This window comes from Monodelphis domestica, chromosome 5 (assembly GCF_027887165.1).
Source record: "Monodelphis domestica isolate mMonDom1 chromosome 5, mMonDom1.pri, whole genome shotgun sequence".
Lineage (NCBI taxonomy): Eukaryota > Metazoa > Chordata > Mammalia > Didelphimorphia > Didelphidae > Monodelphis > Monodelphis domestica.
Genome location: NC_077231.1, coordinates 258,608,710 through 258,623,240, shown reverse-complemented (window position 1 = coordinate 258,623,240; position 14,531 = coordinate 258,608,710). Strand labels below are relative to the sequence as shown.

The window sequence follows — 14,531 nt, the reverse complement described above, 5'->3', positions numbered from 1 at the left end:
GGGGCAATTAGGTGGTTAAATGGCTAGAGAGGTCCTGGGTTCAAATTTGACCTCATATACTTAGTTCCTAACTGTGTGACCCCCAAGCAAGTCACTTGTCCCCAGTTGGCTAGCCCTTACTGCTCTTCTGCCTTGGAAACCATTAATTCTAAGACAACAGGTAAGAGTTTTAAAAAAGAAGAAAAAAATTTAGGCTACATAAAACAGGATGTCATCTCCATAGAGATAACCATTGAACCCATGGGAGCTGAATCCTGTTTGCCTCAGTTTCCTCATCTGTAAAATGAACTGGAGAAAGAAATGGCAAATCACTTCATTATCTTTGCCAAGAAAAGAGTTAGACACAACTGAAATGACTGAGCAATAATTTACTAATATTCGATAAGAATAATTATTATGTAGCCAATGCCTCCAATATCTGTACCATTCAGCTCCACATATTTATAGAGTCCAGGAAAAAATGGACTCAAGCTTAGGAAACACCAGTGGCAAAAGAGTAACTTGCAAATCTTTGTTGTATGATACATGCAATATTTTTTTCATGGTGTCTTCATGAAATTCCCGAAGTATGGAAGCTCTGTTGAGCTCAGCGTAGGTCCTCAGAGAGTCCTGAAGCTTTACTTCTCTGCCCCAAAGAGGTCATGGTCCCTGAGGCTGCCTTTCTTCACTCTCTCTATCCTCTTTCAGTTCCTTGCTGGATATATCATTTGTCACTGGTCCAGAATGTATAATGGGAGGAATGAGGAAGAGGATATGGCATTTTCCCATCCCACCCCCATCATGGGCATTTTTTTAGTCCACATGATTCACTAGGAAAAGTACTAAAAAAGACTAAAAGTCCAAATTTGCCCATCAGCACTTTGGTGCTCTCTCTTACTTTCCTGGCTTGAGTCAGGCAACAATCATTTATTAAGCCTTTACTATATATCCCAGGCACTGTGCCCTTTTCTATTTGTTCCCCAAATTCCTCTTCTTGACTCAAGAATTTGGGGACTCCTGGCCATTTACATCTCTGTGGCTCGCCTCCTTTCCTATGGCAACATGGTTCCCTGGAGGGGTCTCACAGCTGTAGAGGATTCTTTTTCCAGAGGAGCAAGAGGAAGCTTCTTGAAGCCCTTCTCCTATCTCCATCACTAAAATCAGATTCTCTCCATCTCTCTTGGCTCTTTCTCATTAAGACCAACTCTTAGGGTTTGACTCAGTTGTATGACTAGCCCTGATTATCTATTGTTCTATCTAATGATCTATCAATATATTATCTCTATGGTTGTATATTATAAATGAAAACAACACTAGATAATAGCTGGGCTCAGATTAATTGCAGGAACCAGTCAGCTCTGAAGATGAAATAAAAAATATTCTCCTCTTTGCAGTGAGGTATCATAGCCTACATGAGCAGAAATTCACATATATTGTCAAAAGCAGTTGCTTAATTCATTGGCTTTACTCAACAGTTTCTCTTTGTTTCAGGGGAAGAGTTCACTGTTGGGAGGGAAGGACATGGAAACGACCAAGATATTAAAAAATGAAAGGATTCTTAAAACTAAATTTCAGGGTTTTTTAAAGTTATTTAACCTAGATAAAGAGAGATGTCTTCAAGGCCAGAACAAAAGCCCCATCTCCCATCTTGTTAACTTTGGTGAGGTTGAAAGATGAAACCATTGCATTTATTCTGTTCCAGAACTATAAATCCCAAATTCTATTGAGAATATTTTTAAATCAAATGACTTAAAAGAAATAGAATTTATTTTATAAGTAATAAAGTAAATTTAAAAATGAATAAAAATATTCTTTCACTAAGGATCTGACTCTTTCTGAGTAAATTCTGGAGTTCATTTACTCATTTATGTATATTTGCGAGGTCATCTGTAAACGGGAAGCTTGGACCAGATGACTTCCCACACTAAGGTCTATGATTTTATCTTGTCCTGATTGGACATTTTGCAAAACACTGATAACTTGGGGGGGGGGGTGGAGTGAGAGAGAGTATTAAGATAGTCGATTTTTGCCAGGTGAGACACTGAGGACCACAAGAGAGGGATGAGAGGATGGAGGAGTTATTAAGGAGATGGATGGTCTGAGTTATTACCCTGCGGGTTGGATGAAACATTCTGCTGTGTCCTTGACTTGCTTGTATATCCATAACTCTGGAAGGCTGAGAAGCCGGGGCTGTTAGTGTTCATTAATATTTCTATATCCATGAATGCCGCCATTACTTTTCAAGTCATCGCTCTTTATGATCCAGTGAGGTTTCCTCTCTAATGATGCAGGAGGCCAACCATAAATGGCAGAAGATGGAGAAATTTCACTGGCTACATTCTGCAAGGATGATGCTATCTTACTGCCTCTATCTTCTTCGGTTGTCTGTATTTAGTCATAAAACCAGGCAGACAAAGCTAGATTTTCCACTCTGGATGCGTTACTTTTCCCACATCAGATGTTGAACTTATATAAACTCTGGTGTTCTCTCTCACCTTCTCCTCTTCACTGCCAAAGACCTCTCTCTCATCACATTCTCCTGGAATATCACTCCCTCCATAGAATCGAAATTGAGGCTGACACAGAGCCACGGCTGGTGTAAATAGACTGCAACACATGGCTCAAGGTCACTGGCACAAAAAAATGGGGATAGGGACGGAACCTGCGATTTCACCGGCATGGAGAGCTCCCAAGCGAGCAAACTTCTACAAATACAATAGGACATCTTCTTAACAACTATAGTCTCAGAGAATTGCCTAGATCAGAGGTGTCAGACTCTCCCAAGTGTAACTAGAACCAGATAAAAATGTAATTGAAGGGGGCAGCTGGGTGGCTCAGCGAATGGAGAGCCAGACCTAGAGATGGGAGGTCCTGGGTTCAAATGTGGCCTCAACCACTTCCTAGCTGTGTGACCCTGGGCAAGTCACTTGACCCCCATTGCCTAGCCCTTACGACTCTTCTGCCTTGGAACCAATACACAGTATGGATATGGATAATCTTAATATGTGATTTTCTAAGTCAATATGCAATGACAGATAATGGCTCCTGTTCCTATTTGAGTTTGGTGCCACTGGTCTAGATAACTAAGAGGTTATGTGATTTGCCCAGGTCACAGAGGAAATGTAAATCATGGGAGAACTTGAACTCAGAGCTTCTGGACATCCTTACCATCCACCATACCATCCTGCCTCTGATTAAACAAGTAATAGCATAAAAATAATAGACGTGTGATTGGAAGAGGAAACAACTTGGTCAGACAGTGAGATGGGATAACTGATAATGGGGATAACAGAGGAGTAAAATGAGTTGGGATTTTTCATATATATATATATATATATATATATATATATATATATATATATATATATATATATATATATATATACATTGTCTTTCATGTTTCTGATTATCAGTTCTTCCCCTGGAGGTAGACATTCAATTTATTTGATTAATTTTATCAATTAATCAATCAATTTATTAATTTATTCTTCAAACATTAATTCTGTATCTGCATATGATGTTCTCTTGGTCCTACTCATTTCATTCTTCATTATTTCACATAGGTCTTTCTATGTTTTTAAAAAATTAACCTGCTTTGAAGGGAAGTTAGGTGGCTCAGTGAATAGACAACTGGGTTCAAATCAGACCTCAGACACTTCCTAGCTGGATGACCCTGGGTGAATCACTTTATCCCCATTGCCTAGCCCTTACCATTCTTCTGCCTTAGAACCAATATATAGTGTTGTTCCTAAGAAAAAATATTAGGGTTTAAAAAAAATAACCTACTCATCATTTCTTATGGCAGAGCAGTATTCCATCACAAGCATATGCCACAAATTGTTTAGCCAGTCCCTTATTGATGAACATACCCTGTTTCCAGTTCTTTGCCACCACAAATAGAGCTGCTGCGTATATTTTAGAACATATGGGTTCTTTACCTTTTTCCCTAATCACTTTGGAAAAGAGACCCAACCATGGTTATTGCTAGGATTAAGGGTATATGCAGTTTTATAACTCTCTGGGCATAATTCCAGATTACTTTCCAAAATGTTTGGATCACATAATTCTGCCAACAGTGCCTTGGTGTCCCCATTTTTCTGTATCACTTCCAGACATTTATCATTTTGCCTTTTTATCATTTTAGCCAATGTGACAGGTATGAAATGGTATCTTAGTTATTTTTTATTTGCATTTCTCTAATCAATAAGGATTCAGAAAATTTTTTCATATGCCTATATATTGATGGATTGATTTCTTCATCCAAAAACTGCCTGTTCATATCTTTTGACCTTTTATCCATTGGGGAATGGTTCATATTTTTATAAATTTGACAAAGTTCCCTATATATTTCAGATACAGATATCTGAAAAACTGTCTATAAAATTTTTTCCTCAATTTTCTGCTTTCCTTCTAACCTTAACTACATTAGTTTTATTTGTACAAAAACTTTTCAATTTAATGTAATCAAAATGATCCATTTTACATCTCATAGTGCTTTAATTGGCTTATAATATCTCCCTTTATGTCTAAGGCTATGTATCCATTTTGACCTTATTTTAGTGAATGGTGTAATATATAGTCTATACCTTGTTTCTGCCAGATTGCTTTCCAATTTTCCCAAGAATTTTTACCAAATAGTGAATTTTTATTCCAAAAACTTGGATCTATACTTTTATCCAATACTTGGTTGTTATCATCATTTAATTATTGTTTGTTGTATATCTGTTTTGTTCTATTGATATTGGCCAATATCAGATAGCTTGGAAAATCTGATGGCAAGGGGCAGCTAGGTGGCTCAGTGGATTGAGAGCCAGACTCAGAGATGGAAGGTCTTGGGTTCAAATATAGCCTCAGGCACTTCCTAGCTGTATGACCCTGGGCAATTTAACCCCCACTGCCTAATCCTTACCACTCTTCTACCTTAGACCCAATACATTGTATTAATTCTAAAATGGAAGGTAAGCATTTAAAAACAAAACAAAATAAAACAAAATAAAATCTGGTGACCAGATGAGTTGTTGCAATGGCATTGAAAATACTAGAAAACTTAAAGGTCAATCAGTCAACTAGCATTTGTTAAGTGCCTACTGTGTGCCAGGCACTGTGCTAAGTGCTTGGGGTGAGGAAGCCCTTCAGCTTGTGAGGTAGATCTTCTGTGGGACATATATGGCAGTACATAGGTGAAAATCCTACACAGTGAGAATGCACCCATGTCACTGAGGATATTGCGTTCAGCTGAGAACACTAGGTTCAGAAACAGAGAATCTAGGTTTGACAACTGGTTCAGCCATCATTTTCCTCATCTGTATAATTTGGGGTTTTATTGGATGCCTCTAAGATCCTTTTCTGTTCTAAATCTAGGATCCTGTGTAAGATAAACTTCCCTGTGAGCTAAATCTTAACTTCTCTCTCCTTCAAGCAAGAGCAATTTATCTCTTTCTGGCTATATATATCCGGCATCTGTAGGCAAAGGGCAGGTAACATCTTCCTTCTTCCCTCTCCCTCCTTAAAGACACCCGAAGCCCTTCACCATCTGGCCGCCGACTACCCTCCCAAGCTTACGGCACGTTCCTCTTTTCTCATCGTCTTTTCTAACCAAACTGATCTTCTTACTGGTTCCTCATTCCGTATTTCTCCTCTTGCCTCCATGACAATGCATGAACCTGTCCCAAATGCTCTCCATTCAGGTGCCACCTCCTAGGGGAAGACTTTCCCTTAGGATCCCCTTCATCTCCTACTCCAATTGAATCTTCTCTTCTTGTCATTCTTTTCCTCCTCAAACTGTCTTATATTTATACTCAATTTTTTACATCTTTTCTCCCCACAATGGGATGGAAACTCCTTAGTATCAAAGGTGGAGAGCTGGAAGGGCCTTCAATGACTGATACATGTCAACTTTGCCTTCAGACCAGATTAAAATGTAATTGGAAAATGTTTTTCAAAGAAATAAAAATCTAGCATGACAAAGATAATGTTAATTTGTGATTTTTTTTCAGTTAATATGAGACCTGTGGGAATCTGTTTCTATTTGAATTTGACTCTGATTTAATCCAATTCTCTCATTTTACAGATGAGGAAACAAACCCAAAAAAGTTACAATGCTATTTCCCATTTGTTTATGTTGTGATTTCAAACTTGCTTTGACTTCATTTCTGATTCTCAGTTGTCTGTGAATTTTAACCTTTTAATTTTTGGTGCCTCTCCCTTTGCCCTGCTTCATCAAATAATTAATAATCTGTAAACCAATACTTAAATGTACCCAGAACCTCTTATAAAATGATGAATGAATAATCACCTTCAGTTCACCTATTTTCTTAAAGATAGGGCCAAATTTTTTCTTTATTTTGTGAAAAAAAATCTATCATCATATAAACCAAACATTCCTCATATATAATACCAATTTAAATAAAATGCTCTTTTTTTCTACTAATATAATGGATTTCAATGTTAATAGAAAGAGGCATTCAAAAGGGATGAATCTTAATAGTAATAGCCATATTTTATACAGTGCTTGCTATATGCTATACACTGTGCTAAATGTTTTACAATTATTATCTCATTTGATACCCTGGGAGGTAGATGCTGTTTATTCTTATTTTACAGTTAGGGAAACTGAGGCAAACAAGGGTTGCATGACTTGCCCATGGTTACATGGCTCCTAAGTGTCTGAGGCTAGATTTGAACTCAGCATTGACTCCTTTGTTTCAGAAGAAGACTGTGGCATTTTTCAGTTTTGCTTGAGGCTAGAGCCCAGAGTTTAGTTCTTGTTAGGCTCAGGTTTGTCTAAGAATAGCCTCCAAAATCCCTTAGAACTTTCCTAAGTGTTTTGGAGATTCTAAAGGACCTAGAACAGACCCTTATCTTTTGGATTCTTACCTTTAGGACTGACCCACACAACGAGGGTCCCTAGATGACTCAAATGAGAAAACAGCATGCCATTCATTCATCCAAAGATTTGGTGTTAAAACACGCTTATATCCATATTTCCTTTGTTCAGATGGAGCAGACATGTGAAGATATAGACCAAATGTTCAGCGATCTGCTGGGAGAAATGGACTTGTTGACCCAGGTAAATTATTCTTTTTTTTAAACTCTCAGATCACATTAGGAAAAAAATCAAATGAAGTTTACGGGTAAAAAGCAAATCATTTTTCAGAACATTGGAAGGTGGATCTATATTATATCCCTTTTGTCATTCCAAATGGTATGATCTTTTATGCTGAGAACTATTAAAGAAGAAGTAAAATTGGAATAATTTAAAACCCCCAACATAATCCTTTTGTTCACTGGCACCCTGTGGCCCTAAGTAATTACAGAATGGCCCCTAAAGCAGAGCACTTCAATAATTGCATTTTCCCAGCATATCCTTCACCTTAAATGCCCCGGGGCTTAAAATCAACAAAACATTTCATTTAAAGGTTTGGCTCAGAAAATAGCAGCCAAAAAGATAAAAAATAAAAGCTAATAGCATATGTCCTATTACTGCTACAGTTTAGAAAGACCCTTTGAAAAAAATGGAGGTTTTACATTTGCCCCCGTAAACTGCTGGAGGGTGACTCACAAAAGCTTCCCAGCTATAGAGGCTTTCATAGAAAATGCTCCAGAGAATCTTGTTCCCTTCAGCAAGGATGCCTTCATTATAATAGTCATGAGGAGGGGAAATGGGGAAAGAGATGAGAGGGGGAAATCTCTCTTCCAGCTGCTTTTCCCTATTCATACATTTCCTCACCTTCCAACCTGTCTTCTTCTTCCCAAATTATCATAACTTTTGAATGGAAAACAGAAATACAGGGTATTCCCAAAGTTTTAGTATAAATTTAAATTTAAGACTTTGGGGACACCCTATATCAAAAGTACTGAGTCAGGGAAGATGCCCTTCCATTAAGGAATGGCTGAACAAATTGTGGCACATGAATGAAAAAAATTACTCTTGGGGATTTATTAAAATTTTTCTTCCTTAATTGCTTTAGAAACAAGTTTAAATTGGAATTTTCCATAAATAAACAAAATGTGCATGGAGTAGTTACAAGTAAGGGCAAAAAAAAAGGCTTGGTTTCTTTGGAAATAACATGTCTGGAGAGATGAGTATGAGCAGAAAGTGGTCACTTGTAGAACTGTTAAACATACTCAGAGATGACAGTTATGTTATAAGTGCCTTTTTTGGGTTCTCTTTTTAACAGAGTTTAGAAGTTGAAACTCTTCCACCACCTAGCCATGACCTACCCAGAACTGAATTTAACTACAGTGTTGGTTTTAAAGATTTAAATGGTAAGTATATTTTTCCTGAATAATATAATTGAAATACAGATGTTGACTAAAAATCTCTTGGATTCACAGGTGAATTTCTCAGACTTCCAAAGTTATCATTTATTACACAGGTTTATTTATAGAGAGATGTGTGAAAGTACCCAATATAGCACTGATTTTAAAACCTGGAAAAATCAACACTAAAAAATAAGAAAATCACATACTGATTTCTCTAGTGAATATGGATGATAAAATACTAAATAAAATGGTAGCAGAATAAAGCAATACAAAGATAAATATTCTTGATGTCCAAGCAGGATTTATATCATATTTATTAGGCTGGTTTAATATTTTTAAAACCATAAATATAATAAACCAAACCCATAAACAATATATCATGTTAATGGATGCAGAAACTATCTGGATAAAAGCCAATATTCATTGATGACAAATTTCTCAAAATGCATGAAAAGCCTCTACCTAACTCCTACACCAATGCCTCCTCCTGAGGTAAAAGTTAGCCACGGTTCCTGAAGGCTATGCTGGCACTGAGACAGAAAAGAAATGTATTTGAATGATTAACATTGAAAATAAAGAAGTCAGAATATTATTATTCACCATTTTATTGGCATAATAACATATCTAGAAAATCTAAGCATCTGAATAAAAAAGTTAATTGAAATGATGTATTTGGCAAGTTTTTAGGAAAGAAAATATACCTATAAAAGTAATTTGTATTCTAATATTTAGATATTGAAGATTATTGTAAAAAAGAAATTAGCAAAAACTACATGAAAACCCCATCAACTGCCAGCAAACTAACTGTGGCCTTTATTAAGGCAACCATAAGTATAGTTAGGTGTCCCAGTGAACAGAGCCAGACCTAGAGATTGGAGGTCCTGGGTTCAAATGTGACTTCAGGCATTTCCTAGATGGGTGATCCTGAGCATTGCCTAGCCCTTACCATTCTTTTGCCTTGGAACCAATATATAGTATTGATTAAGACAGAAGGTAAGGATTTAAAAAAAAAAACAACATAAGACTCTTCTGAGAGAAATAAAGGGCTACTAATCAAAGCAACATTTAATGTTCATGAATGGTTCAAGTCAACATTCAAAAAATGATCATGCTCCATAAAGTAGCTTGTAGACTTAATTAATTTATTTTTACTTTTGGAAATTTTTAATTAGAATATTCTTCCATGGTTACAAGATTCATGTTCTTTCCCTCCCCATCCCCCAACTCCCTCCCATAGCCAACGTACAATTCCACTGGGTTTTACATGTGTCATTGATCATCGCTTGTAGATTTAATATAATACTTTTAATATAGTAATCATCAAAATACCCATGGATTTCTTCATAATTCTCCAATTGGTTTCTCTTTACTCAGAGATCTCTAAGCAAAGGGTGAATGGCCATTTTCCATATTTGTTGTAGAAGGAATTCCATGGATCAGATGGGTGACCATTGAGACTCTGAGAATTCCATATAATCATCCTTAAATTTATATGGAAAAATGAATGACAAGAATATAAAAAGATAATCAGGGAGGAAACTAATGAAGGTTGACTTGGATATATGTCTAAGTAGTTGTCACTAAAATTATCCAATACTATAAGAAAATTTAAAAATCAATGAAAAGAGTAAAGATCTAAGACTTCAGACCAAAAAAAAATGTGTAAAAGATCAGTTCAAATAAATCTATGGAAAAATAAAAGCTGGAGGAAGGACTTAGTATGTAACAAAGAGTAGGAAAAAAATTAATCTCTAGAGTAAAAAATGGAATTTAGCCCATATCATAATCCATGTTGTTGTACAGTCATGTTGCCTAATTCACCTTATGTACAAGATATCAATTCCCCCAATTCCCTGTTGGTTTATTGTTATTGTTGTTGTTCAGGTGTGTTTGATTCTTCCTGACTCCACTTGGGATTTTCTTGGCAAAGACACTGTAGTAATTTTCCATTTCCTTGTCTAGCTCATTTTATAGATGAGGAAACTGAGGCAGATACTGTTAAGTCACACAGCTAGTAAATATCTGAGATCAGAATATCCATCGTGCCACCTAGCTGCCTCACCTCACACCATATCCCTCAACAAATTCCATATAAAATTGGGATAAACCAAAAATAATAATTATGAAAGATGGATAAAATGGAATGATATATTTATCTTAGTTGTGGAGGTAAGGGGCAGTTTTAATTTTGAGCAAATTAAAAGAAGGTATTGCAGAAAAGATAGATTTACTGACATACACAAAAATGAAATGTTTCTTTACCATAAAAAGTAATAATAAGCAAAGCGTAAAGTCTAGAAAAATAATTACGTCAAATATGCTAAAATATATGAGGGCAAAAACTAGTCCCAATTATAATATAATTACTTATATAAAAGCAAAGTACAAAAATTTTTAAGTCACCCAAAAGATGTTCAGCCTCTCTAATAAGCAAAGAGATGCAAATGAAAGCAATTCTACAGTGCCTTTTCACAACTTGGCCAAAACAATTCAAAATTACAAAACTCGATGCTGGCAGAGTTTGGGAAAATAGATTCATTCATAAATTACTGGTGGAATCACAAATTGGCAGAATAATTTTGAAGATTAGTCTGGAAGAATATTACAGAAGTTTTTAAAACCAGGCCTATTTGAGGTGGCTCAGTGGATAGAGAGTCAGATCTAAAGATGGGACGTGTTTTGGCCTCAGAGATGTACCAGCTGTGGGACCCTGGGCAAGTCTCTAAACCACCATTGTGGAGCCCTTACTATTCTTCTTTGAATTCATATTAAGGCATAAGGTAAGGGTTTAAAAAATAAATAAAAACAGTCATACCTTTTAACCAAATAGGATAGTGAGATTGTGTCTGGGAGGGAGAAGAGTAGGTTCAAATATATATGTTTTAGCAGCATTTTTTGTTATTTGATAGAATTTGAAACAAATAAAATATACAACAGGGAATGGCTGAATAAATTAGTTTATTAATGTCATGGAGTTCTAGTAAATAGTTAAGAATAAAAAGTACAAGGAAAACTTGGTCAGATCCATATGAAATAACTAAAAGCAAAGAAAAAAGTAGATAAGCAGTATAGCATTAAGACTATATGAAATGGAAAAAATATATATACATGGGGATGAATGGCCAAAAAAGAAAGCTGAAAAGAAAAATGGGGGAATTACCACAAAGTTGTTATGGACATTTGAAGCATAGAAATGAATATTTCAAATGTAAATAACTACAAAATGTGTTTTATTGACTGACAATGTTTGAAATTAATTTTTGACAAATCACGTGTTCCATTTAAAAATCTCTGTATGGCCAAAAAAACCCTGTATGTTGTGATGGTGCAAATAAATTTTCATTCCAAAAAATAAATACATATCACTTCAATCTGAAAATGTAAAAAAGATTTTGAAAGTCAAGAGGAAGGTTCAAAAAAATTGTAGATTTTTAAATAATAATTGTTTAAATAATAAAGTATTAATAGGGTTTTGTTTCTCTAATTTTTACTTTATTGACATTGCTATTGGTAATTAAGGGACATGTCAATCTGAAGAAGTAGAAAGACTGACTGCATTATAAATATTTTTTTAATACAGTGGAGTTTTTTGCTTAAAGGCACATATATTACAATGGCAATGAGATCAACCAGTTGTTGACAATTTGTGTGTCTGAGTCAATCAGGCAACAAGGATTTATTAGAGTTTATTATGTGTCGCGCACTGTGCTAGGCTGTGGAAATAAAAATACAAATAAAATAATCTCTGCTAAAAGGAGCTTACATTTTAATGGAGGAGATAACATACATACAAAAATATGCATATGTATGCAAAAATATGTATGATATTAGCACAACTTTTTATATTTTACCGTACATCTTAAATATAATTTTAAATACAAAAAATACACAAATCTGGAAGGATACTATAAAAGTTTTTTTTTTTTAAACAGTCATACCAGGGCAGCTAAGGTGGCTCAGTGGATAAAGCAATAAAATATACAGTAGTTTGGGAGAGGGAATCAGGAAAGGCTTCCTGTATAAGGGACTATTTTAAAGGCAAAAATGGCTTATTAGTCATATAGAATTTTTTGTCTGCAAATAGATAATTCTAAACTGCTTGAAAACGGTTTCTTTTTATTTGTTATATTTTTTTATTTCCATAGATTCTTAAATACTCCCCCACCGAATCTTGTTTCATTAAAACTTTATTAAACTTCTACATTTCAAGGATCTGTAATGTCATTTACATGAAGTCCACCTCAACTGATGCCCACTTTAGTACTTCTCTGTATGTGATCTTTGGGGGTTTCTGTGGCCTAAAAGTTCATTGCCCTACAGCCATCCTAGAGATGAGACTCCAAATTTTGTAAAGCTGGTCTTCCTACTATGATGTAGATATTTTTTATTGGTGAGTCATTTCAGTTATGTCTGGCTCCTTATGACCCCAGTTGAGGTTTTCTTGGCAAAGCTACTGGAGTGGTTTGCCATTTCTTGGTCCAGATCATTTTACAGTTAAGGAAACCGAGGCAGAGAGGATTGGGTGATTTATCCAGGGTCATCCAGGCAGTGTTAAAAAGACAGCATACAGGCTGTCTTTTTAACTCCAAACCTAGTGCTCTATCTACTGTGCTATCTCGTTGCCTTTATGATATAGATAATAAACATATCTATATCTTTATCCATCTCTATCCCTGGACCTTTCCAACTTGGCAAGACCTACCAGAAGTTTCAGCTCACTGTTATAGCCTTGGAAAATCTTATTGATAAACTCATTTTTCTATCTTCTCCAATGCCTTTCATGCTTTTGCATATGGCACCCTCATCTAGAATACCTGGCTCTCCCCTAATCCTTTTTTGAATCCATGAGCATCCCTTCCTTAAAAACCTGACTTGGATTTCATTTACCAAGAGCCATTTCCCAGTTGACAAATGGTAAAAGGATATGTAGAAAGAATTTTCTAAAGAAGTGCAAACCAACAACAATGCTATGAAAAATTGCTCTTTATCACTAATAGAGAAGGGAGTTAACTAAAGCAACTCTGGAGTTGACATCCATCAAGGGAGAAGAGATGATAAATGAAAATGTGAAATATGAGCAGACCAAGAAAATAATGTACTCAGTGACTAAGGCAGGTGATCTCTGATCATCCGAATGAACACTACTCTCACTGGGAATGCCAGGGAACTCTGGTGGCAACATGTCTCATATGCTTTCAAACTTAGTTGCTGTGCTGGCTGATTTGTCTTAATTTTAGTTAATTCGTTTTTGTTTATTTTTCTTTGTTACAAAGAAGGTCTTATTGGTTCGAGGAGAAGGGAGTGTGATAAGGGAGAGGGACAGTCGTTTTAAATGGATTGGAACTAATTGATGTAAACACAGAGAACATCATTAAATCTTTTTTTTAATGTCACTTCCTCCAGAACATTTTTTACTCTGCAGCCCCTCATCATTTTCTCTACAACTCTTTTACCACTGAGTTTTCCAATTGCCTCTTTTAACAGTTTCCTAAAGTACCTTCTTTTTATTTTAACAGAATCATTAAATGCACTGGAGGACAATGACTTAGATGCTCTAATGGCTGATCTTGTAGCCGACATAAGTGAAGCAGAGCAGAGAACCATCCAAGCCCAAAAACAAGCTTCTCAGCACCAACCAAACACAACATCTGTGTCATCATCAGTCGTTGGCAATGGAGCTTCCCTTGGTTATAAGACAAATTTGACCAATACTGGAATTAGCAATTATGAGGACGAACTGCCACCCCCACCTGCTGACCCTATCTTAGATCTTCCACCCCCTCCACCTCCTCCTCCTGAACCTCTCACTCAGGTAAAGTTACCCATCAACATACATTGATTCCTGGCACTACTATGCCTTAACTTTTGTTGAAGTTTTTCTAGTTTTTATCATATTTGTTCAAATCTGAATTCAATGGTATAGAATAGTGATCTCAAATTCAAATAGAAGCAGGGACTACCAGACTGCACCTAAGCATCTCTGAGGGACTTGTAATATCATGTATTAAAATGATCTGTGTTTTATTTTTATCTTTTTTCATTTTGTTAAATGTTTCCCAGTTGTATCAGAGACTTACCTGGGACACTGAGAGGTTAAGTGACTTGCCTAGGGTCATATAACTAGTAATATCAGAGGCTGGATTTGAACTCAAGCATTCCTGGATGCAAGTCTGGCACTCTTTCTCATGCTACTTAGCTACCCCTAAATACCTAACTATCCACATTAAAGCATACAAAACTTCGGTAGTCACACACACACACACACACACACACACACACACACACAC

General features: G+C 35.9%; 1 protein-coding gene across 2 annotated transcripts in view; it reads left to right on the top strand.

Moving 5' to 3' along the window:
• The window catches only part of APBB1IP (amyloid beta precursor protein binding family B member 1 interacting protein), a 129,397-nt gene that overhangs the window by 35,504 nt on the left and 79,362 nt on the right, over positions 1-14,531 (top strand). For both annotated transcript variants that reach the window (XM_001376084.5, XM_016426336.2), the window contains exons 2-4: positions 6,977-7,048; positions 8,160-8,247; positions 13,761-14,056. In XM_001376084.5, coding sequence (XP_001376121.3) covers positions 6,977-7,048; positions 8,160-8,247; positions 13,761-14,056 — 456 coding nt within the window. The remainder of the gene's footprint in view (positions 1-6,976; positions 7,049-8,159; positions 8,248-13,760; positions 14,057-14,531) is intronic.